This window comes from Oryx dammah, unplaced genomic scaffold (assembly GCF_014754425.2).
Source record: "Oryx dammah isolate SB20612 unplaced genomic scaffold, SCBI_Odam_1.1 HiC_scaffold_1, whole genome shotgun sequence".
NCBI classification, from domain to species: Eukaryota; Metazoa; Chordata; class Mammalia; order Artiodactyla; family Bovidae; genus Oryx; species Oryx dammah.
In genome coordinates this window covers 40,594,828-40,620,140 of record NW_024070185.1, presented here as the reverse complement: position 1 = coordinate 40,620,140, position 25,313 = coordinate 40,594,828, and the positions used below count along the sequence as shown (strand labels likewise).

The 25,313-nt window shown below is 35.7% G+C and overlaps 1 protein-coding gene across 3 annotated transcripts in view; it reads right to left on the bottom strand.

The window, feature by feature from the left end:
* RFX3 (regulatory factor X3) overlaps nucleotides 1-25,313 on the bottom strand; it is a 337,494-nt gene that overhangs the window by 49,460 nt on the left and 262,721 nt on the right. For all 3 annotated transcript variants that reach the window (XM_040244701.1, XM_040244629.1, XM_040244537.1), the window contains 5 exons: nucleotides 12,337-12,458; nucleotides 10,519-10,631; nucleotides 6,353-6,468; nucleotides 5,761-5,915; nucleotides 1,714-1,811 (listed from right to left, as the gene is read on the bottom strand). In XM_040244701.1, the coding sequence (XP_040100635.1) occupies nucleotides 1,714-1,811; nucleotides 5,761-5,915; nucleotides 6,353-6,468; nucleotides 10,519-10,631; nucleotides 12,337-12,458 (604 nt within the window). The remainder of the gene's footprint in view (nucleotides 1-1,713; nucleotides 1,812-5,760; nucleotides 5,916-6,352; nucleotides 6,469-10,518; nucleotides 10,632-12,336; nucleotides 12,459-25,313) is intronic.

The following is a 25,313-nucleotide window of genomic DNA, read 5'->3' as shown; positions in this document are numbered from 1 at the left end:
GAGTAAATGTTCCACAAGACAACGATACCCTGTCTTGAAAGTGAGATGTTTTAGGACCATGTGGAGCTTGGGGACATCCACATATCCTCAGAGAGACTATTTCACATTTTCCCATCTCTAAGGTATGTACTAATCAAGTACATATTATGTGCCAGGCATTGTGTTAAATGTCTAACTTACATTACCATGTTCAATTCTCATAAACATCCCATTAGACACATGTTATACCTCAGGGAGGTTTACTATCTTACTCAAGATTGCAGAGAAACTAAAGTACAGAGGTGGAATATGAATCCAGGCATTTTGATGACAACTTCCAGTCACATTCTCATTATGCTGGTTCTTTGTCCAGCTGGATCATCTTTGTTGACTGAATGCTCAGCTAAAAAAAGGCTGTACATCCTTGAGAGAGGAGTAGCAGAAGACACCTTTTGCCAAGGGAAACCACCCAAATCAATTCTGGAGATCAATGAGATGGCCAACAGTGCAGCTGGACTGCTACCACAACCACTTGACGATACTGGGGTAGGAGATGCTTTCAGTTGTTTGAAAGTATTGCTATGACTATGACTGACTTTGCAAGTTGGAAAGCATTCCTCTGATCATCTTAATCAAAGAGCACCTCCTTTATTTGCTCACCTCAATGTGGCACTCTAGAACCTAACTGCCACGGATGGAATCATTTCTGCAGTGATGGAAATGCTCTACAAGTGTGTTACCTAATATTGTAGCCACTAGACACATGGGTTAAGATGCACTTGAAATGTAGCTAGTGTGACTGAGGAACTAAAATTTTAATGCAATTTGATTCAATTTAAATGTAAATAGCCACATGTGGTTAACCCTACCATATTGACAGCACAGCTCAATCAAGCAACAATCTAAGGTGGACATGTCCTTGAAATGTGACCTTCAGTGTGTTTTAGAGATAGAATGTGTTATTGCAAACCTTAAGCAAGAACAGGAAGAACTGAGAGTTACTTGTGCTATCACAGACTTGTCAGCCACAAGAGCTTCAACTACATTTTCAAACTGAAAGCCAAGGAATATTGTTGGAGTCTGACAGGAGATACAGTCCCTGATGAAGGCCACAAATGTGATTTTTGTTATCAAAGTTTAGACAGAATCAGTCCAATCTGTCAAGTGTGTTCACAGATTAATCTAAAGTAACATGGTTAGTAGGGAAAATAGTGAAGAACAGAATTCATATCTCCAGCTAAATAATCCATATTCCTGTAATATACTCAACTATGAGATAACAGTTCTCTTTAAGAAATGATTACTTGATTCACAAAAGTATTCTCTAGTGTTAAAAACAAAACATCCTGAAAAGCAAAATGGTTATTATTTTACATGAGCATTCAGAATACGAGTATTGTAGGGGACCTAAAAAAAATCTAAAACTCATTCAAATGGAAATTATTTGCACATTCTAGGCTATTCTTTTTAATATTTGAAATTAAGCAACCTGAAATATACACTTTAGAAAAGGGCTGATAAATACAGCACACCTACCATGCTTCTCTAGTCTCTCTGATAGGAGCATTATCAAACAACGTATCTTGTGAAGTTCTTTGCCACATGGTTATAAAATACAAATATAAAAATCAATGCTATATTTCACATAACATCATTTGACAGGACAGATTTAAAATTCATAGTTCATGACCATTTCCTAAACATAAAAGAAAAGGCAAGGATATGAAAGTGTACCTTGGTTTGTATCATTCTTTGTGGAATATTGTTCATGGCATTGGAAAGCCAACCTTCAAGGCTTTTTGCAAAATTTCGAATGGCTTGGGTCAAGGCACCTAAATGTTAAAGAACAGAAGCAGAACGAAACAAATACCAAAGAACATTAATCTTTATGCTAGAATAAGGGAAAACATACAACCATAACATTTGAAATAGCACAGACAGAACTTATGCTCATTAACAAGACTTTATTTAACATTATTCCTAACTATGAAAGAATGCAAATATTATATTGTGGGCTTTTTTTGTCTTAAAGCTATTTTGTTCCCAGATACTTATAACATTTCGTTGGGAAATGAAAACATTTAAGCATTTTTTTGCTTATAGCAACATATACCAGTTGTGAATATACTTATGGAATTTTCTATCTTAGACAAAATACTCTTTTCAAAAACAGCTTTTTGCTCAAAGGCTAAATATTGTCTTTAGAAATCTGGTGACTTTTTTCAAGTTCTTAACTTATTTTCATTTCTTTAGCTAGAAAGAAAATAATGCAAAGCTTTCTTTCTCTATGCATCTCTTTACATTAGAACATGTCAATTAGAGTAGTTATCTCTCACTGTTGTTGAAAAGTAAGGTAAAATTAAAATTGCCTGACTTGATATTCTGGATAACTATTCTCCATCTCACTGGCAGGTAGCGATAAAAGATTACTGTGATAAAACTGCTGTCACAGAGACCAATATTCTTAAGATATTCCTAAAATAGTCTGTTCCATATTCCTTGCATCTCTGTTAAAACCTAAGTAAGTATAGGTCCCATGAGAGCAACTTTTATGGTGGTCATAAAACAATTGGAAGCATTTTCCAGTATCAGGGGTGACTATGATTATTTTATTCTAAGGGATCTGCTTACTGAGATCCCTTACTGTGATAGGAAACAGAATTCTTCTCTTGTTCAACAAGTAATTCAGTCAGAGCATTTTACTTCATCTGTGCCCAAGGCTACACGGTGTAGGGAGTCATTTAAGACATTTAATAAATGTCTGAAGCACCCACAACACAAAGCAAATCCTTGTGGGTTCCCTATAATGCGGGTAGGTAGTACAGTTGGTAGTCCATGATAAGAGACAGAGAAGTCACATTTTTACGCAAGGCTCCCAGGAGTATTAATGTTAATGATGGGATCAAATTCCCTCATTTTTCTTCTGTGCTCAAAATAGTCTGACATGCATCTTTATTACTTTTGTTAAAGCAGAGTTAGACATAATTTAGCTTACTCAAATTGCTTGCATCAGATATAAATTATACTGATCCAATAATAAAATAATTTTAAAAAGTTATTTATTTAAGTGGTCAAATGACAAAAAAGATTTAAATGGCTATCTTTTTTTTGGAAAAATACTCAAGTAGTGCAGATTTTAAACATGAGAATCATCCACTGGAAACCCTGAGTTGGAAATTTCTTGAGAGCTAAGTTTTTGAAATTTCCAAAGCTTCCCATATTAGTCAAAAAGAAAAAAGAAAGAAAAATATTTTTCTGCTGTATTATGTACTAGAACCATGGAGGGCAGGCATGAATGGAAATGAAAAAGAGTGAAAAAAAATTAAAGACCCTTTTTGAAAGTCAGTAAAATTCTGTTCAAGATTCAGTTTGACTATCTGTATTATGTATTTTTCTCTAATTAATAATTATTTAATCTGAAAAAACCAAGAACTGGGAAAAGCTACTTTAAAATTTTTAATATGGGTCTTCTTTTATCTAAACAAATTTAATGCTAGGGAGATTATAAAATAAAAAGGTATGTTTTATATCTCAAATGATTTTTAGTTTTTATTTTTTTGTATTATATGACATTTTGGGTCACCTTTAACTGAAATCATAAATTGTACATTTAAGTGCTACCAGTTGAGTCCTTATACAATTTTTTTACACTTCACTTCATTTTTTCCATTTTCAGATAAATGTATTTTAGACTATAGTAGCTTCAAGCTGACTTTAAATTAGTGTGATATGCAAACTTTTTTTTTTTTTGGCTAAAAAAAGGAATCCCATCTGGACAGTAAATGGTAGAGTGAAGTACTAGTAGCCAGGAAAATAAAATTTTCAAAAATAAAATTAAGTTTGTTCTCTCTATAGGGATTCATGTCAGATTAAATTGTGCAGATTGACTGACAACTTTTTCTCATGAATGGACGGTTAGAAATTTAAAGCTATTCTAAAGCTAACTTGTCTCAGCCTGCTTATGATTAATATAAAAATGCATACAATCAGAAGATTGTGATTTAAACTATATTTTAAGCTTTACTTTTGTTAAATCTTATAATAGAACAGGAATTAAAATTCCAAATTTACTTGGTAGGGTGGCACATTAATGAATCTTGTAATTTCAGAGAAACTATAAAATTGTACTTATATAAAAATTCCTGAATTTGAGTTCTCTGAATGCAGAGACCGAATAAAATGTTTTTCAAACAAAAATTTGTGAAAAACAAAAGTCATGTGTATTGTGTACTTAAAAATTATGGAGCTTAAAACCATCTAAACTTGATACATGGTTTATGTTAGGTAACTGCTGAGTTTACAAGTTAGTCTTGTGATGCTAACATAGAAGCAACAGATTTTAGAATTGTTTAACAAATACTGGTGTTGTTGATTTGCCTCAAAGAAGGTGCTCACTGGCATTTTTTTCTTATACTCATGAGAGAAATTTATATTGGTGGCAAGATGTCATAGGCTAATGAGCTACCCTATGCAACTTTTCTTAAACATCTCTAGAGATTATTACTCAGAGCACAGGGAGTAAGACAAAAACAAGGAAAATCAGATTCTGAAACATAAATCAGTAGAGAATTTACATGTTGAAATTTTCCATGACAATGTCACTTTTAATCAATCTTTAGTCAGGAAACTTGGTGCAGTAGAGGAGATATTAGCAGTTTATAACAAAGTGAGACTATGCAGCTGAATTTTTAAAAAACTAATTTGTGTACATATTTATGTATGTTTATGTGTGTGTTCATTGATATTATATATAAATGTACATCTAAGCATACTTTTTAAGGTGGTGGGAAACATACATATCTTCCACTCTACCATATTTTTAAAAAGAAAGTATAAACATACAAATGTTAAATCTTCACCTTTTCTTCCTAAATCCCTATATTAATATTTTCTGGAATACTTTAATACAAATTTACTGAGAACAGTGTACTTAAAGTACACAGTTGCTAATTTTACAAGCTAAGATTGTTTTACCTTATTAATGTCACTGTGGAGTAGCAATTCTGTTACATTTCTCTAAAGGTTAAGTTTACTAGTATGTGCTCATGAAGATATAGACCTAAAATCTTTTCAACTGCTTCCAACATATGTATCCATAGTGGTTTTTAGACTGACACTTGCAAAAAAAAAAAAAAAAAAGCTTTGTTTGCAACAGAGTAGCTTAAAAAGCACTATCACTTAAAAAAGTAATCTAACTTATCTATGTAATTCCTATTTGCTTCATGGAGGAAATACAATGCTCTTGCAGTTACATAGATTTTTCTCTCAAAATGCCAGTTAACCATTACTGTTAATGGAAACTGCACTTGTAGTTTTTAACATGATGTCAGTGACAAAGTAAATGCTTTTATAAAGAAATTCAACTTCAGTAGAAACCAAGATAAATTCATTTCAAATCAAAAGCAACCATGAAAGAGGCTGGTCTAGCAATCACAGATTTCAAAAATTAGGGGTTTTATGAAGGACACTGTGTCCTTGGGTAGAATGATTTTCACACTGGTTGACTGACCTGGGAGTGTTCTTGCAATTAGTCATCAGGGCTGGCACATCTTTAGGTTGTCTTTTTTCATCAAAAAGAAAATGAAAGATTGAAAAAGAGAATTTTTCCCTTATCTACAGTTGCTCTAGGCTGCTTTCATGCAATACTCTGTGTTGCGTGTTTTCTATGTGGCAAATTTAAATGAGATTAGAATCACTCTAGTTTGCAACGTCACTACCCAAAACTTCCTGGGTGGAATGTAGGAGAACAAAAGCATCCGTACTTGTCTGCATTTAACTTACTAGGAATAGGTCTAAGGACGTCGGGGATGAGAATCTCCACCAAAGCCTGGTACATCCCATGGTCACAGTTACACATCCATTTCAGGATAGACTCATGTTTGCACAGAGTTATCAGCTTTGCTTTCGGAAGTCGACTTTCTATTTCACTCAGATTGCTGGTGTGAATAAATGTAGCAAATGAATAGATGGCAAATGAGGATAAAAAAGAAAATGGACTTTAAAAATAGTTTTAGTTTATCAAATATTACTGAGGTTAGAACTATACCACCACTGCCCTGGTGCCATACGGCTGGATATATAAAATACTCCCCCAGAGCTGCCTATGCACGTTAAGACTTTCTGACGGTATGAAAGGCAGATATGATACTAAACCCATGAGGATGAAATAGTTCTACTGCAGTCCCCCAAATCAATAAAAATGGGAGCTATAATACACACGCTGAAACCTCAAGAGAGTACTTTGTGGTTTATTTCAATCTCTTCAATTAAGGTTATCAGGTAAGGTTCACAACTGGTATACATATCTCTAATTTATTAGCTGTGACATCTACTCAGCCATGAAAACGAATTGGAAAAGCATATTGATTCTGACCTTGACTCGGTAATGGTAGTGCCGTCAGCTGGAGTTGAGGGAGAATAGCGCCAGAATGTTTGCCACAATTTTTCTATCAGGCTAAACTGAAGATTCACAACAACATCCAATATTGCCTACAAAACAAAATGGTTATCGATACTACCTTACAAAATTACGTATGGGGATGTGTGAGGAGTACATACTGTAACAAGACTTAAAAGGTAAAGATACTTTTGGGCTCATAAACTGACATAGGGAAACTGGACTAAGTTTTGCCAATGGAAGTGGGAACACCAAAGAGATTAGCTAGAGACGAGGAGGAAAATATCTCGTACATAAATGATTAAGAAGGGTAACTTGTATTCCTCTCAAAATGACCTCACACCCCACCCTTATTTTTTACCTCTTTTCTCTCCATTTTCATGCTTACTTCCCTAACTTTTCTTTCACCCATTAACCCACTGCTTCCCTGGCTGCCTTCACTCTTATTATTCTCAGATTCATATGGGCACAGAACATAGATTTGAGTCACATCAGCCTTCACTGGACTGTGTTCACTGGTCTTAAAAGAGGGCAAAAGATAAAGGTGTGGAGGTGCCTGTGCGTGGCAGATGGAGTTAGGGCTAAGTTAGCTGGGTCTAGGGCTGCAGACCATGGCTTCTGAAGCATTCCTAGCCAAGCAGAGGCTGGGAGTAGAAACTAGAATTAGGCTGACCTTCCAAGGGTAGTGCCTGTCTTGGCAGAAAAAGAGCCTCTCTGTAGTCACACAGTGCCTTCCACTGAATCCTCTTTGCACACACTCCCTTTAGAGAGAAGCTATAAGACTCTCTCTCCTTTTCTAACCTTGAGGGCATGGGCCTCACCTCTCCTTCTCCTTAATTTTATCTCTTAGATCTCCAGCTACATCAGGATATTTTTTTCAATGATGCTAAAATTTGCCACTTTCATTAGCTTTTGATGATCATATTTAATTTCACCCTGTCATTGCGATTAGTCTGCAAATTTGCCTTCACATAAAAGCAGTCATAAAACTAAATAACTTATTTGTGCAAAGATCACTTGATTCTATGATTATTTTGAGTATAAAGACAAGTCCTCAGTATAATGTGTTTGATGTCATCAGCAATGAGAACAAAAACACGTAAAACAACATCTTCAAGATCTGCAAAATTCACAGAAACTAAGAGACAATAAGAAGCAACTAGAGAATCAATCTGAACATTTAAGGAAGAAAGAGGAAGCCATGACTTCCTAATGCTGGAGTATGTGCTACCTGTGTAGACCTGGCCTTGTACATGGTACAGAGAATAACTAATGTTCTATACAGAGACACTTTGAGACCAAGCCAAATATTAAGTAAAATTTGCTTGGGAGCATGTTCTGGGAACTAGTAGGAAATGTTGCAAGTAGTTGGATAATGAAAACGAAGGGAAGGGGACAAATTAATATCACACTCCTCACCCTTTAATATCAGCAACAATAAAAATGCAAAAGCAAGCCCTGAAAGTAAAGGGCATCCAGATGTGGCTGCTCCCAGCAAAACCCAAAACCTTCTCAGGAGGCAAATTATTATAGCTGCTTTCTCAAGAGATTCTAACTTAGGCTTCTTCTGACAGACATCTATTAATGGAGCAACTAGTAATATCTGATCTAATACCTTATATGTCTCTAGTTATGAGACTGCTGTAAGAACACTATGCATATATTGAAAGGAAAAATTACTGTTAGAGCAACTTGTGTTGAAACTTATATTTGTTCCTTACATAACTAGTGATCCTTTCAAAGTATCTTTGATAAACCAACTATGACAATTCCTAATAACAGTCAAAATAGGTATGCTACTCTTTCTTAAAAACATAAACAATAGGAAATATGAAATAAGACAAGTAACAAATTCAGTGCACCTTAAATTAAGTATCTCTTCAAATTAAATAACCTCTAACAATTCTGTTGAAAGGACATTTGTATCAGCCTCATTCACAAATGAATAAAACATTTTGTCGTTTGTCCACACACTTTTAAATTTGTTCAGACTGAAATGTATGGCAAATATAGTTTAAAATAATCCTAATGCCACTAGCCTAAAGCAAACAACCATTTACAGGACTGGATCTGAGACCCAAGCTCCTGTCCATCAAAAGTTTAGAAGTGTGACAGGAAACAATAATTAGGGACTTCCTTTTTATAGATGACTTTATGCTCCACGAGAGTGGCCATGAATACTGGTAACTCTGAAACAAATGAGGATTATTCTATGAACTGCCATTTCCCATGTAGATTAATTACTATAAATGTTTATTTCTCTTCATATAGAGTGCGTGTGTGCTAAGTTGCATCCAATTCTCTGTGGCCCTATGGACTGTAGCTTGCCAGGTTCCTTTGGCCATGGGATTATCCAGGCAAGAATAGTGGAGGGCATTGCCATACCCTGCTCCAGGGGATCTTCCCGACCCAGGGATGGAACACACGCCTCCAAGGCAGGCAGGCTCTTTACCACTAGTGCCACCTGGGAAGCCCTCATATAGAGTATTCCTGACAATTAATGAAAATTTTATAATCCAAATAATATTTTCTTATTGGGGGAAGTTTTTCATTTAGATTAATTTTAGTGTATATTCTCTAGAGTTGTAAATAATCATTCCCCAAGTTGTATTTTGAATAATATGATAAACTTTTAAAAAATCTAAATTATATTTGTATAGGCTGGGTTGCTTGAAGCGAGTTTCACCTGAACATAGAGCAATGAGAAAATGATTAGAGTATCTTTACATAAACCTTTGACTAGACATGATATTCACATAGAAAGCAAGAAAGAAGTTTTTTTTTTTTTTCTTGATAAGTAAGGATCATCCAGAAATTATCTAATACTGGAAAAAGTATAGCAGTGGAAGAGAAATGGACAGTGTTTTTCATCATAACAAGAAACGTTGGGAACAAACTGGCGGGACATGTTGAAAAATACTTATGGCACATGGTTTGTTAATAAGGAGAGAACTTGCCCTTGGTTGTTAATAACCTAACACCCTTGACAAGCACTCAGATTCACTCAAGCGGTTCTTATTTCTGGAGTGGGGGAAAAAAAAAAAAACCTGTGAATGCTATGAGCTGAGATTTCTCACTACATACTGCATCGTCAGCAGTCAGGAGGACTGCCCAAGGATTATCTTTTACTTCGAAGTAGATCATAAATAGCCCTGGAATAAAGCTACTTAAATTCTAAACAGTCCCTCTTTGAAAAGGAGGGACACTTTAGAAAACTCCTATTGCAATCTGCTATTTTCTTTCTGCCAGGTAAGTGGCCAGTATATGTGGACATGGAGAGAATTCACCTCCTGGAGACAAGGTATCCAATTCTGATCTGGGATAATCAGAAAGGAAGCAGGAGGAGGGATGGAAAACAGGAAGAGAAGACTCAAGGGACAAAAAAGAAACAAGCAAAACTAGAGCCTCAATAATCCCTGGAAGGAATGCCTAAACATTTCTAGAAAATCGTTTTGATAAAAATACATACTTACAGTATAAAATTCAGAAGATTAAAAAGCGTATATTAAAAAATTAAGTCTCTTTCCCCTGACTCCTTAAACTCAGTTTTGATCCCAAAGGCAACCAGCATTAATATTTTGTTCTTTCTTCTGGAGAGATGTATACAGCATGTTCTTTTTCACGAAAACAACAGTATGCTATACTCACTGTTTTACATCTTGTATATTTTCTTAAAAATAAATCCTGGAGCTTGTTCCACAAAAGTACATTTAGAGTTGCCTATTCCTTTTAATGGTTGCATAATATTTCATTCTATAGATTATAGCATATTTTATTTATTCAGTTCCCTGTTAGATACTGAAGTTATCATCAATCTTTTTAATTAAAAACCATAATGCAACAAGTTCCCTATAAACTTATCTCTTCAACCACATGTAAGCATTTTTCTAGGATGAGTACCTAGAAGGAGAACTGCTTCATCAAAGAATTCGTATGAGACTAGGCTACAAGGATGGAAAGTAAAATTTATTCTCCCCTTCCTGCATTCTTCACTTCTCCAGTTTGAGACAAAAAAAAAACAGCTTATCAGTTTTCAAAGAAATATGAACTAACTTCATCTAGGAATATATTGGAGTATTTGTTTTGGCCAGTCGTCTGGAAAAACTTAGCTTGTGTCCATACTATGTTTTCAAAAGACCTACCTCACAGTGCTCTCGATAAAGACTCTGCAGTGACTTGATATCCTCAAAGGTAGTACCATCTGGCAGAGAAGAGATTTCAACTTCTCCAAACTCTGGAAGTGCTCGAGATGCATCTGTTACCATGACAAAACAATGGAAAAAAGTTACTGTGAATGGTGCCAATTAAAGACTAATGAAGGAAAATTTAAGCAGACTAAAAAGGAAAAAAAAAAAATAAAGGTCAGAGGTCCAAAAAGCAAGGACTTTGCATACTAGTATTTTATAAATAAAACTTACAGCAGCAGCAGCACAAAAAAATAGAGGGAATAGTTTTAAAATTTTGGAGAAACTAAATTTTCACTATGATTATACTGGAAATAACATATCAGAGTGTCTCTCAATACAGGACCCCTATGATAAGAAAAATACCTTGAGCTGGCCAGTATAAATTTTAGTTATTTTTATCATTTTGTTACTTAGGTATATACAATACATTAGCTTTAAACTCATTATGCTTATACTTCTCATATAATCATAAACCAAAACACCTACAAAGTAAGTATAAAGAAACCTAAAAAAAATAACATTAAACTTAACAATGTTAATTTATATGATAGATGATGATGTTGTCCTGTAACTGAATCTTTCATGACATGAATATGGTATTGACTGCTGCAGTGCAGAAACTTTTGAGTTTGACAACCAACACATACTTCATGGTGGCTGGTTCTCCCATTGTGTTCCTATATTCAAATGAGCTGTGAAACTTTCCTCCACACAGAGCACTGGGACATCATTTAGCCTTCCCTTGAGATGAAGCTGTAATTTACATAGTAAGTCTGTTCTTTTCTCATTAGCTCTGGACAATTAATGCAATACACTCTGGTGCCAGCCTTATCATAAATTCAGATACAAATGTGGAAACTAAATTTTCAGAACAGTATTCATTCTAATCTTCTAGGTAATCCAAAATATGCCTTTTTAAAAAAAGATTATAATTGAAATAAGAGCATAAAATAAGAAACATAAACATTCGTGTTGAGAGCTCATACGTCTATAAGAATATACTTGAAGACTCTAGTTTGTGAATGCCGCCATAATGTTCTCATACTTCAGTAGCTATTCTGTTCTGAGAGTACATTTTAGTTGTCTTTGTCAGAAAGTGCACATAGACACATATACACACACACAGACACATACACACACTCTGATATATTCTACTAATTTTGATCTGTTGTACCGAAACTATGCATGTTCATCTCTAGAAAAGCTGTCAATTAAAGTGTAAAATGGCATTTTGCACTTTAGCTTTTACAGGAATATGCAAAATGTTCAAGTTCCACTTAAGTAACAAGAAACATGTATACCATTTACAAAATTACAAAAATAGGAAATACTATGATCAATTTAAAAAGAATAAATTACTTAAAAGTTTATAATTTTTTCTAATCTGAGATTGTATGCACAGGCAACTTTTTACATAGGAAATGAGAATTGCTTTTGGCACTTGAAGTTACTAATACTACTGAAACTACAACACAATTTTGATCACAAATGCCCAATTAATACAAATTCTGGAAAACAATTCCACAGAAATGAGCCTTTAATTCATACGAATTTAAAAGTTTTACATAGCTTGAGATTTTAAAAAATGTCTAGCGGACACAAAAAAAGTAGAAATGAACTAGAACTATCACATAATATGCACAGTTTCAGCACACACACAAAATCTATGTGATTAATATCTGTAACAGACATTGTACTTGGATAAAACACTACTGCAGTTCTACTGTTTTCAAAATTCTAACAACAACTAATACGCATTACACCTTAACATACCTAAAAACTGCTGATGATGTTGACTTTGGGCAATTACAGTTTGCTCAACAGATGTGCCTGTCTGTTGACCACTTCCTGTGAAACCATCTGCAACCCCATCAACTTTCTGCATAGGCTTGTACCTAAAAATATTAAATGGGAAAAAACAAATAAACCAAATTATTCCTTGCATTTTTGTACGACACAAAACTCCCAACACACTCAATTTTGTTTTATCTTCTTTAACTGTCTCATGATAGTTGTAAAAGATTTTCTTCCTTGATAGTCTCATAAAGTTAGGATGAGGAAATTTTTTAAATTGTAAAAAGAAAAAAGGAGAAGCACTTAGAAAGGGCACCCATTTTCAAAAATTCAGAAATTTAGCTAAGAATGAAAGAGTTATGAGGTATTTCTTTGGACATCAGTGGCAAGGAAGTCCATGATTATACTTTTAATACACTATTTGAACATAATTCTTAATGGCCAATGGATCAAGGGAGAAACATTTTAAATACATTGGGATGTGAATCTGAATTAAAATCTAAGAGTTTGGGCCTGAGAAATGTTTAAAGTGGCTTTTATTTAATTAATATCTCCAAAATGTGGTTCAGCCTAAAGCTCAACCATACTGTTTTCCATTATCACCTAAAGCCTCCCATGCATCTCAACACATTCATCTCCCTTGACTTCTGTCCACATCTGCAAATATAAAGACCATAAGCATCAGCTTGTAGCAAAATGCATGCAAAAATCCATCTATAAACCTGAGTCATCAAATTTTAAAAAGTAAAAAGAAAAGTCACCTATAGTTATGCATTTATCTTTAGGTCCTAGCCATATAATCTCAAGAACTTTCTGTACTTTTAAAATAGAAAAAATATGCTTCAACAGCATAGGTAAGAAAGAAAGATGCTTGGGAGAGAAATACCATAGGAAAAAATGCATAGTTAAGTCTCCTAAGATAAGCAGATATAAAATAAGAAATAAGCAGCAACTATAATTTCTTCTAAGATGTCGAATATTTTTATTCATTTTAGAAATTAAAAAATAACAGATAAATGTAAGAAAATGTTAAAATCTACAGTAAGTTTATTATCTACACTTATGTACTTTATGCTGTTTGTCCTTCCATTTCTCCCCATTTCTAAATATATTTATAAACAGAACCACCTAATAGTCTTACCATCCAGATATTTGATTCTTATACTGATACTGTAAGTTAAATGTTAATAGTGTGTTAATATGAAGTTATTGTGAGTAGCAATGTCCCCAATAAATGAACAAGATATACTCAAAGATGCCTACAGTCTGACAACAGATAGGAAATGAATGGATCTGGTGAAACATCCAAACTAATGTTGAGGTTGCCTTAGGAAGTAACTCAACCTTGAATGTTATGATGACTTAGATAAATGAAACTTCCAAGAAAAACTGCAGTCACTCATAATGACATTTACTTGTATTTTTTACGTGACAGGAATCTCACAAAAAACTATATGAAAAGCAAAAATAAAGTCAGAAGATGACCAGGGTGAACAAAGCATAAAACATGCTTCATTCTTGTTATTTTAGTGATGACCCTGTACACCAAAATGTTGGTTGTTATTTTCTAATGATATAAAAGAACTCAAGCCTATTCTTTTATATAATGGAAAAAAACATCTGAAAGTACTCTTCAATTGGGGCCACATCAAGAGATAACACATGGTTTAATATTGTAGTGTGCTAGAAGTGCCATTTATTTAAAAGAAAAAAAGAATGTTTTTCTGATTTTTTTCCCTCCTTAAAGAATCATCTTAGAGAGGCAAAAAAAAAAAAAAAATCCTTTGTGAGGCAAGAACTTTGAGTACTTTTGTGGGGGAGCAGTTACTAACCATTCTGTTCTAGAAGACTTTAATGATTTTATCTTTAGGGAATACAGTTAGAGAAGCTTTTATCCTCATTGACCCATTCCAGGTTTCATTTGATTTTAGCCTCCTTTTTTCAACTATGAAATTTTTTATCACTAATAAAAGAAGCTAAAATTGTTTAACCACGTTTCTTCATTTATGTAATAGAGTTTGGGGATCATGGAATTAATAAACAAAAGCAGTTATAAAGAAGAGCAAAATGGAAGTATTTCCTATAGTCTTCAATTATATTAATTTTCAAAATTATATTAACTTTCAAAATTATAATAATTTTCAATTATTAGATTTTGTCCAGCTATGCTTTATCTGGTGGCTCAGATGGTAAGGCGTCTGCCTGCAATGTAGGAGACCCGGGTTTGATTCCTGGGTTGGGAAGATCCCCTGGAGAAGGAAATGGCAATCCACTCCAGCACTCTTGCCTGGAAAATCCCATGGACGGAGGAGCCTGACAGGCTACAGTCTATGGGATCACAAAGAGTCGGACACGACTGAGCGACTTCACTTCACTTCACTATGCTTTATCAGTTTCCTTTGTCCTGCACAGCATCTAGTATACTACAGATGTTTAGCAGGCACAAATATCAAGGACCATAAAAGGATATGACATATATTCACCTTAGACTGACATACAGATATTGTACACATGCTGTGTCATCTTCTACTTGCACATTGTGCTTAGCAAGCCTATAGTCTGCAAGGAAAATGATCTACTTCCTCAGAAAGATGTAGACAGCAGAAGTTCCAAACGAGAAAGAGGTGTTTTTAATAAGCACTCAAATCACAACACATTATAATTAATGAATGATTATGCTTAATAATAATGATATTGAGTGGGAAGCACTGATTAGAGGTATATTCTATTATACAGGAGATTCAAAAATGCATTAAGATTAGCTTGTAGACAAAAAGGAAATAAGTTAATTCTGGAGAAATTTCTGCAGGTCAGTACTTAAGAACAAATCTTATAAAGAAGAGGTGAAGGAAAAAAAAAAAGAAAATACATTCAAAACTGGGCAATAGGAGGTTTAATTCTAACCATAGAGTAAGGGTTGCAAAGTGAATGATGAATTGAATTGATTGGGTGAAAATGCACCAAGTGTTTCTATTTTTGCTTGCCTGGGTAATAATAAAGTGTTAGTCACTCAGTTGTGTCTGACTCTTTGCGACCCATGAACTGTAGCCCACCAGGCTCTTCCATCCATGGAATTTACTAGGCAAGAATACTGGAGAGGGTTACCATTTCCCTCTCCAGGAGATCTTCCTGACTCAGGGATCAAACCCAGGTCTCCTACATTGCAGGCAGACTCTTCCCACCATAGAAGCCCTTTGCCTCAGTAATAGGACCTCTATATGCCAGAAGCTTATGTTGTATCTCTTTAGAAAAAGCTGTGAAGACAAGTTTGGGAGGGTTTTGTGACATAAAGAATGACAAAAGAGATTTCTGTGGTGGTCTAGTGGTTAAGAATCCACCTTGCAAAGCAGAGGACATGGGTTTGATTACCGGTTGGGAAACTTATGGTTCCATATGCCACGGAGCAACAAAGCCCACACATCACAACTAGAGAGACTGCATGCTTCAAAGCACTTCAGAGCCCACAACCACAACTACTAAAGCCTGTGCACTCTGGAGCCTGCTCACTGCAACCACTGAGCCTGTGTGCCACAGCCAGAGTTTAGCACCACGACAAAAGATCTCACATGCTACAACTAAGACCTGATGCAGCCAAACAGATAAATAATAAAAAAGAATGACATCGGAAGGGCAGATATATGGCTCATATACAAGAACAGTATGAGTGTGGGCCTATAAATAGAGAGCTTCCAGGCAGTGCTGACTTTTCCCAGTAGTGGCATTTCCAAATGCCAGGTATTGCCTGGTACTAAGTTGATACTTAGAAAGAAACCCCAAGAAATTAGAAATATTGAACTGAGGAAAGCTGGATGTTCATTTTCCTGACGTCCTATCTAAGGACAACATCCTATCCCTGCCATTACTTCAGAGCACTGGGGCTTCCCAGAGAAGGAGGGAGTTTAATAGGAAGTTGAATAGCCACATTAAACATAAGATAAACAATTACATGTGGTAACTGACTCTTCTTGGAAGAAATAGTGATAGATGATATTATATTAGGTTTTGAAAGCTATTTATATATCAGTATCTGAGTAGGTTTCTAAAAAATTCAAATGCTAGGCTTACTCTAGATCTATCTAACAAAATCTTTGAGAATGGGGATTAGGAATTTATTATTTTAACTAGCTTCTCATATATTTCTTAGGTAGTCTTCACAGAACTAGTCTATAGGAGCATCTTGGCCTAATAATAAATTCATTCAGTCAAATGTTGTAGAAATAGAACCATAACATTACAGAAAAGTCATTTTTATAAGTCATTTCTCAATTTTTTCAATAAGCTGTATTTGGAATATAAACAACTATCTCTGAATAGATGGTGGAGACTAAATGAATGTATGAATGAATGCTCAAGGTAACACTTTTCACTGTATCAGACCATCAATTGATTTTAACAAATAAAAAACCTAGATAACAAATATCTACTTTACTATAGGTAAAGTATTGTAGGGGAATAGCTTTGAACAGGCTGTGTGTGCATAAAATTTTCCAGGATGTTTTAATATTCCATTGACTTACATGATAATTCAACATTATCTTAGCTCTGGTTGAATTTCAAGTGACCTTTTAGCATTGAAACACAGCTTTCAGATTTCCTATCTTTTTTTTTAATTTATATTTTAATTGAAGGATAATTGCTTTAGAGAATTTTGTTTTCTGTCAAACATCAACAAGAACCAGCCATGTCTCTATCTCTTCTAAATAAAATAATCACTATTTAAATACTAAAATTACAAAAAAAATGTTTTCTACTGAAAAAATTTTGTTGAATCTTTCAAAAAACAAAACTCTTTAGTGTTTAAGAATTCTCTCCTTTTACTCTCATTTATTTTTACAAATTTATTATTTTATAATAGGCTTTCTTATAGTAGATTCTTAGTGCTCTTGAGTTGTATGTGCTCTGATAAAGACCTGTGCTACATCAAATGAACAAACAGCTCTTGTTTCAAAATTAGTAAGAGGCAAATGATAATTTTAACAGCTTGCAACTCCATGGGCAATCAAAGCTAAAGTTGTTAATGATTAAGAAATCAAAGAAACTCTAATGCTTTAATAGCTGAGCATTATGCATGAAACCTGTCACTAACAAAGAAACTTGGAAAATTATTAGGAATCTTCCCCCATGGGGTTAGTCATAGCTGTTATTTAGAACTTGGACAGCTGTAACTCTACTGTAAAATAATATCTAATTCTGTCAATAATCTCACACATACAGACACTGAAGGAGTTCAATGGAAGGCAAAGAAGGGTATACATTTACCATCACATTCAACTAATAGTAACAGGTAGAAGGATTTTCAACAGACTAAATGAACCATTTGGACAAGCATCTTTGAACCAGGAGGAAAAATGCACAAGCAAGATGTAAAATCTGAGCTGTATAGGCATTTAGAGTCATCATTATGCTTGTAACTATAGAGAGTACAAAATCATTTGATCTGCATAAACAAACCTAAATGTTGAGCTCATAACTGGGACAAAAGGCTAAAATTTTCTGCAGGAATCATGACATTCCCTTTGGAAAAACTGTCCCAGAAAATTCTTAGGTGACCTGAGGTATGAAGTAAATCAAATGATATAAACATGAACAGATCAGAAGAAAATAATGTTGAGTGCCATATTTTCAGAATAGTAATGGACTTCTTGATGTCACACTGAATATGTTTCTATCTTGACTTCTAGCATCAACCCTGCTGATTAATGACAGTTATTACAACTCTTCAATCTTTGTTGGTAGCTCTATATTTGTCTCATCATTAGCTCTACATCTATAATTGGGAAAGGAGAGTAGAAAAAATTAAATTCAAATGAGAGTATTTGAGTTCATTGCAGCAGTTTCTGTGGGAAATGTGGGAAAAACAGGGAAGGGAAGAGGTTGAAGCTGTTGGCTAAAACAGAAGCCTGTGGATCCTTTATTCATTTCACAAATGATGCTCACTGCTCTCCTAGGTGCTGAAAATGCACTGTTGAAAGAAGCAAATACAATTCCCTTAGCTCATGAATTCCTTCATTGAGTTCTCCTATTGTACGTAATTTAGGCTTAACTATGTAGAACTGATATATTCTTGTTACAAATAGGTATGACACCTTTATGATACTTCTTTTATGTAGAGCTGGTCCTTTCTGTTAAACTGATCCTAGAGGAATGCTTCTACTCTTCCTTTATTTGGAGAATGACAACAAGACTCCACCTGACTGCAAGACAGTAACAAAAACAAAAAAGGGCATCTGAAGCTCTATCTCAGAAAAAATAAATTAGTGAGCTTCTTGCATAAAGCAAAATTAAATAAGCCTCTTTCCTTATCAGTAAATAACAAACAATATAATTGCCAAATGAGATCTTGCATATAAATGAACATTTCACAAGTTCAATAAATGTTCATCAGAAGGATTAATATTAACAAACTTTACATGAATTACTATACTTAATAATTACTGAATGTGATTATTTATGATTCTATCTTCAGTGGAAAATATATTTACATTAGGGACTTGCTGCAGCAGTATAGTGAACATTAAATACCTCAGTGCCAAGATTCCTTATTTCTTTCCAAAAGCCAAACACACGGACATCTGATCATCTTCTCACTAAAGACTCCTGCCACCTTCAGCTGCCTCAGAGCAATTTACCAGTCCTAGATGGTTATCTCAGTAATGACCTCAGGGAATTTATGGTCAGGAAAGGAACTGTAAACCATTAACATCAATCACAGTTGAAAATCACTGGCCCAGAGGTATAAAGAAACTTCTCCAAAACAGCCTTGTTCTTTAATTTTTTAAAGTTGAAGTATAGTTGATTTACAATATTGTGCTAGTTTCCGGTGTACAGCTCAATGATTATATAAAATACAGTCCATTTTCAGAATCTTTTCCCTTGTAGGTTATTAAAAAATGCTGAGTATATTTCCCTTTGCTATATAGAAGACGGAAACATATCTTGAGACAGAGAATTCTATCCAGGAAGTTTGTTGGCGAGCACCCAGGGGGTCAGTGCCCATGGAGGGGGTGGTGAAGGGAGGAAGAATGGGCAGGCGGAGGAGTTGAGTGTTTTTGTGTTTTTTTAATTAAAAAAAATATTTTCAATTGGAGGATAATTGATTTACAATGCTGTGTTCATTTCTGCCATATATCTACATGAATTAGTCATAGATGTACATATGTTCCCTCCCTCTTGAATCTCCCTCTTATCTCCCCCCGCCCCATCCCACCCCTCTAGTTGTCACAGAGTACCAGGCTGAGCTCCCTGTGCTACACAGCAACATCTCGTTAGCTGTCTATTTTACACATAGTAATATATATATTTCAAAGCTACTTTCTCAACTTGGTCTACCTTCTCCTTCCCCCACTGTGTCCATAGGTCTGTTCTCTATGTCTGAGTTTTCATTCCTGCCCTGCAAATAGGTTCATCAGCACCTTTGTCATGACAAACTGGAAAGCTCTTAGAGAAATGGGAATACCAGACTGGCAACCCACTCCAGTGTTCTTGCCTGGAGAATTCCAGGGATGGTGGAGCCTGATGGGCTGCCGTCTATGGGGTCGCACAGAGTCGGACACGACTGGAGCGACTTAGCAGCAGCAGCAGCAGGAATAATTTAGGAGAAGGAAATGGCACCCCATTCTAGTACTCTTGCCTGGAAAATCCCATGGATGGGGGAGCCTGGTGGCTACCGTCTATGGGGTCACACAGAGTCAGACACGACTGAAGCGACTTAGCAGCAGCAGCAGCAGCAGCAGACCATCTTACCTGTTTTCTGAGAACCTGTATGCAGATCAAGAAGCAACAGTTAGAACCCTGTATGGAACAACTGAGTGGTTCAAAATGAGAAAGGGCATGACAGAGCTGTTTGCTGTCACCTTGTTTGTTTAATCCATATGCTGAGCACATCATGAGAAATGCCAGGCTGGATGAGTTACAAGCTGGAATCAAGAAAGGCAGGAGAAACATCTACACCCTCAGATGTCCAAATGTTACCACTCTAATGGCAGAAAGAGAAGAGGAACTGAAGAGCCTCTTGATGAGGCTGAAGGAGGAGAATGAAAGAGCTGGCTTTAGACTAAATAAAAACACTAAGATTGTGGCGTCCGGCCTCGTTACTACATGGCAAATAGAAAGAGAAAAGGTGGAATTAGTGACAGATTTCCCCTTCTTCCCTCATCACTCAGTTGGTAAAGAATCTGCCTGTGATACAGGAGACCCTGGTTCGATTCCTGGGTCGGGAAGATCCCCTGAGGAAGGGACAGGCTACCCACTCCAGTATTCTCTGGCTTCCCTTGTGGCTCAGCTGGTAAAGAATCTGCCTGCAATGTGGGAGACCTGGGTTCAATCCCTGAGTTGGGCAGATCCTCAGGAGAAGAGAAAGGCTACCCACTCCAGTATTCTGTCCTGGAGAATTCCAAGGACTGTATAGTCCATGGGGTCACAGAGAGTCGGACACGACTGAGCAACTTTCACTTTCCTCTTCTTGGGCTCCAAAATCACTGCAGACAGTGATAGATGGTGACTGCAGCCATGAAATCAGAAGACTGCTTCTTGGCAGGAAAGTTATGACAAATCTAGACAGTGTGCTGAAAAACAGAGACATTATTCTGCTGACAAAGGTCCATATAGTCAAGACTACGGTCTTTCCAGTGGTCATGTATGGTTGTGACAGCTGGACTATAAAGAAGGATGAATGCCAGAGAATTGATGCCTTCAAACTGTGGTGCTTGAAAAGACTCCTGAAAGTCCCTTGGACACAGGAGATCAAACCAGTCAATCTTAAGGGGGATCAACCCTGAATATTCACTGGAAGGACTGATGCTAAAGCTGAAGCTCCAGTATTTTGGTCATCTGATGTGAACAAATGACTGATTGGAAAAGTCCCTGATGCTGGGAAAGATCAGGACAGGAGGAGAAGGCATCAGAGGATGAGACTGCTGGATGGCATCACTGATGCAAAGAAATGTGAACTTGGACAAACTCCAGGAGATGGTGAAGGACAGGGAGGCCTGGCATGCCACAGTCCATGGGACTGCAAAGAGTCAGACATGACTGGGCGACTGAAAAACAACAATTATTATTAATTTCCATTTTGCAGATGAAGAAACTGAGGTTCAGTGAAGTTCAGTCACACACACCAAAGTGCCAAGCAGCCCGTACTCAAATCCCTATTTCCAGCCTTTAAATATAGAATTCTTTTCACTAGTCTACAGAACGGTCTTCTAATGACAGAGGTTCCTGCCCTCACTCCTTAGGAACATGCATGCTTTCACATCTGTCTACAGCCAAAGCACAACTAGCCTTGCTTTTCAATTGGCCTCTATTTTCCTTCCCTCACTGCCGCAAAAATTCCTTTTTTTCGCAGAATCCAATTCCTCTGAAGAGATTGTTCAGAGTCAGGAAGTGATACATTTCTTCACTTATTTAGGACATACTCAATTGTAATCTTCCCCTTTATTTCATATGCAAAACTTTTATTACATGTGTACATTTCTCTCTGGGCTATACTACCTCTTTAGGGAAAGAATTTTTATAAGATCAAAGATAAGAGGCCTGGGTTCTTTTCCTGGTTTCTATATGATCGTGGATATATTACCTACTCTTACGGACTTCAGTTTTCTCATCAAGAAAACTGCACTTCTACGTGCACTAGGTGACCCCTTGCTCCAGCTCTTTCTATGACTCTGTGAATTCGCTTTTAGATGTGATGGACATATTCTATGTGCACCATCGATCGTTATGTATTTGGTGAAGGAATCAAATGCAGCAAAGCACATTGTCAAAAGCACTTGACTCTATTCCACCACTTTTGCTACTAGAATTTGGAAGAATAACTGAAATATATGTGCCAACACTCTCTATGTGCATCTTTTAAATATTAAAAAGAAACTGCAGCAAAGATTTTTATTTAGATCATATAGCTGAAAGTTATTCACCTCCTTTTTGCTCTACACTAACCTAATTTATTTATTGTCTATATTAGAGTAAGCAGATTAGTCCATGAGTGAAATTCCTTGAAAACTGAAGATTACCTCATTTAAGTGCAGAAGTTATTTTCATGTGAAATATTTTCAAAAGGAAGGTCTTAATAATTACCCAATTATTACACATTCTCCTGCTTCCTTAATCAGAGTACTTAACCTCTTTTTGACTACTTATAATGCCATCAATATGCCAAACAGTTATCACTAGATTTTAGTCACTATAGTGCTACTTAAAGGGCCTACTGGAGTGCCTAGGTCTACGTGTTCCTCCATGGAATGTGCAGATTGCTGGGCTGAATAACCCAAAAGGGAATCAAAGACACTTGTCTACTTTTATTTCCTCTTGCCAGCTGTTATATCTCACGATTGCCTATGAATCAAGTGGGCTCTAATCTGCTCCTTTATTTTAGGTAAATGACTTGAGGATGGCTTCATCTTTTCAATTAAGCTAATCTATGGGCTCTGTGACATCTGTTTTTCAATCAGAAGCTGTTTCCATTTATTTCCAGACTCATGGCTATGTTCCCATATGGTGGTGTTGCTGGGAATTTGATTTGCAGATAAATGGAAATTTCCTCTACTAGCGGAAATTTCCTCTACTGTCCTATCAGATCTTCAAATGAGATACCATATGTAAAGGAGTTCTAAAAATTATAAAGCTATGCAAAACAAAAATCATTATAAATGCTATAGCTACAGTGATTCCAAACTAATGAGAAAAAAATGCACAAATTGACCTCCAAAAAATGATTTTTTTGATAAAATAATTACTATTTATACTTGAATTTTCTTATAGGAACAGGTGAAGCACATACATTTACACTATGTAAGATGTGCACATATAGATTCATAAAAAACCTCTAACGTATTTATTTATTTATTTATTTTTAAAAACCTCTAATGTATTTAAACAATTTGAATATTCTAAAATATTAAATAATAGTAGATGCTATAAACTATTTTAAACTTTTCAAATGTCCCTCGTACTTTACCAGGATGAATGGCAGTCTCTTCTTATGTGAAATTTAATACATTCAGTGGACTCATTTGAATTTTGAAATCATCTTACTTTATAAGCTCTAAAGCAAATGATACAATAAGTTTTTTTTCCACCATGTTCAACAAATACTTTAACCCTTGCATTTATACTCATGAAGAGACACTTTTCCTCTTCTGTACAAGTGTTTCCTCTCAGGGGGGTAATTGGCTTCACTTAAGGCCTATCAATGTTGCCAATGATATAACCCTTCAGAGATACTTAAAAAAAAGCATTTCCCTCTGTCCTCCTAATCCCAATGAGGGGTTGGTGAAGTTGGTAACAGAAGCAATTATCCAAGACACCATGCCAAGAGAAACTGTCCATAATCCAACTTGTACCATTAACAAATAACAACAACAAATTAAAGGAAGTTTCAGTACTTCTGTGGTTCTCTAATATTCTTATTTTATAAGAAAGCAAACACTGTAAGAAACTAAACTCTTATGAACTATGAATATCACTGAGAATTTTATATCACTTCTTAAATACAACCATATTAGATCTAATTCTAAAAGCAGTACTTGGATTGCAGGGTTTTCATAGCTCATTAAACTTTATAGCTCTGAAATCTGTTACATAAGGAGACCTTTGTAACTCTTTGATTTTGCTTACCTAACCTAGGCTTTGTAAAAAGAATGTTCCTTGAAGGTGTCCATTTCCATGAAAACTTGCAGTGAAATCACTGGATAAAGTAAGCTACAGGTATCTTAGGTGCAATTTACCACGGCATTGTTCGTATTTAAGTTTGAATATGTTATTTTTGAACTGATGTTTTCTTTCTTTACTGCACCAACATCTCCAGTGTGAAGTGCTGCTATGCATGAGTGCAGACACTATACCAGAAAGTAAAAGCTATAAGCGTTGTCACTAACAGGTGGAAACAGTAATTGTAAATCAAGACAAAAAACAGTTTATTCCAACTCACACAAACTCTGTTTCCAAACATAAAAGGGACTGTTTTATGTTTCTTCCCTAGAATTCTTAATATATTTCATTGACTATACTTCAAAAAACAGGAATCAGTAATTTCAAAAGTAAGTTTGAGAATCTGTGAAACATAATTTATACAATAGCCAATCTTGAACTGACTCTTCAGTCTTGAATACTTGCATTAGAAATTATATCTGTATTAACAAGTGCCTTTACCTCCAGTCTCCTCCCATTAAATATGTCTTGCCCCAAATCAAAAAGTAATCTCTTCAGACAAAATCTGAATGTGTCACTGCTTTGTTTGGAAGCAAGTCTTTGAAGTCTTGACAGTTCCTAAGCACAAAGTCATTAACTCCATATACAACCAAATCCCTTCATCTGTGATCCAAACTACTTTTAAAATTTCATCTCTCACTCAAGTCTAATCTTAACCCTAAAGGACCCAATCTTCTCAGTTCTCCTCCTGCAATATCAACCTCACCATATCAGAGTGTATTCACCAGAGATGTCATGGACTTTATGCCCTAGTGGTACATGTGTTTACATTATTCCCTCTGCCTAAATGTTCCTCTCTTATTCTGATCCCTCTAATTCCCTACTCAAATAGCACCTACTCTGTGAAACTTCCCAATTCTCCCTTTCCAAGACTTTGCTCAAACAGTTTGGCAAAGTATTCCAATAGTTTCCTGATCAAAGCTTTTACTATTTCTTAGGCTGCATTATCAGAGAAGGCAATGGCACCCCACTCCTGTACTCCTGCCTGGAAAATCCCATGGGTGGAGGAGCCTGGTAGGCTGCAGTCCATGGGGTCACTAAGAGTCAGACACTACTGAGCGACTTTCCTTTTACTTTTCACTTTCATGCATTGGAGAAGGAAATGGCAACCCACTCCAGTGTTCTTGCCTGGAGAATCCCAGGGATGGGGAAGCCTGGTGGTCTGCCGTCTATGGGGTCGCACAGAGTCGGACACAACTGAGGTGACTTAGCAGCAGGCTGCATTATGGGCTTCCCAGGTGGCAGCAGTG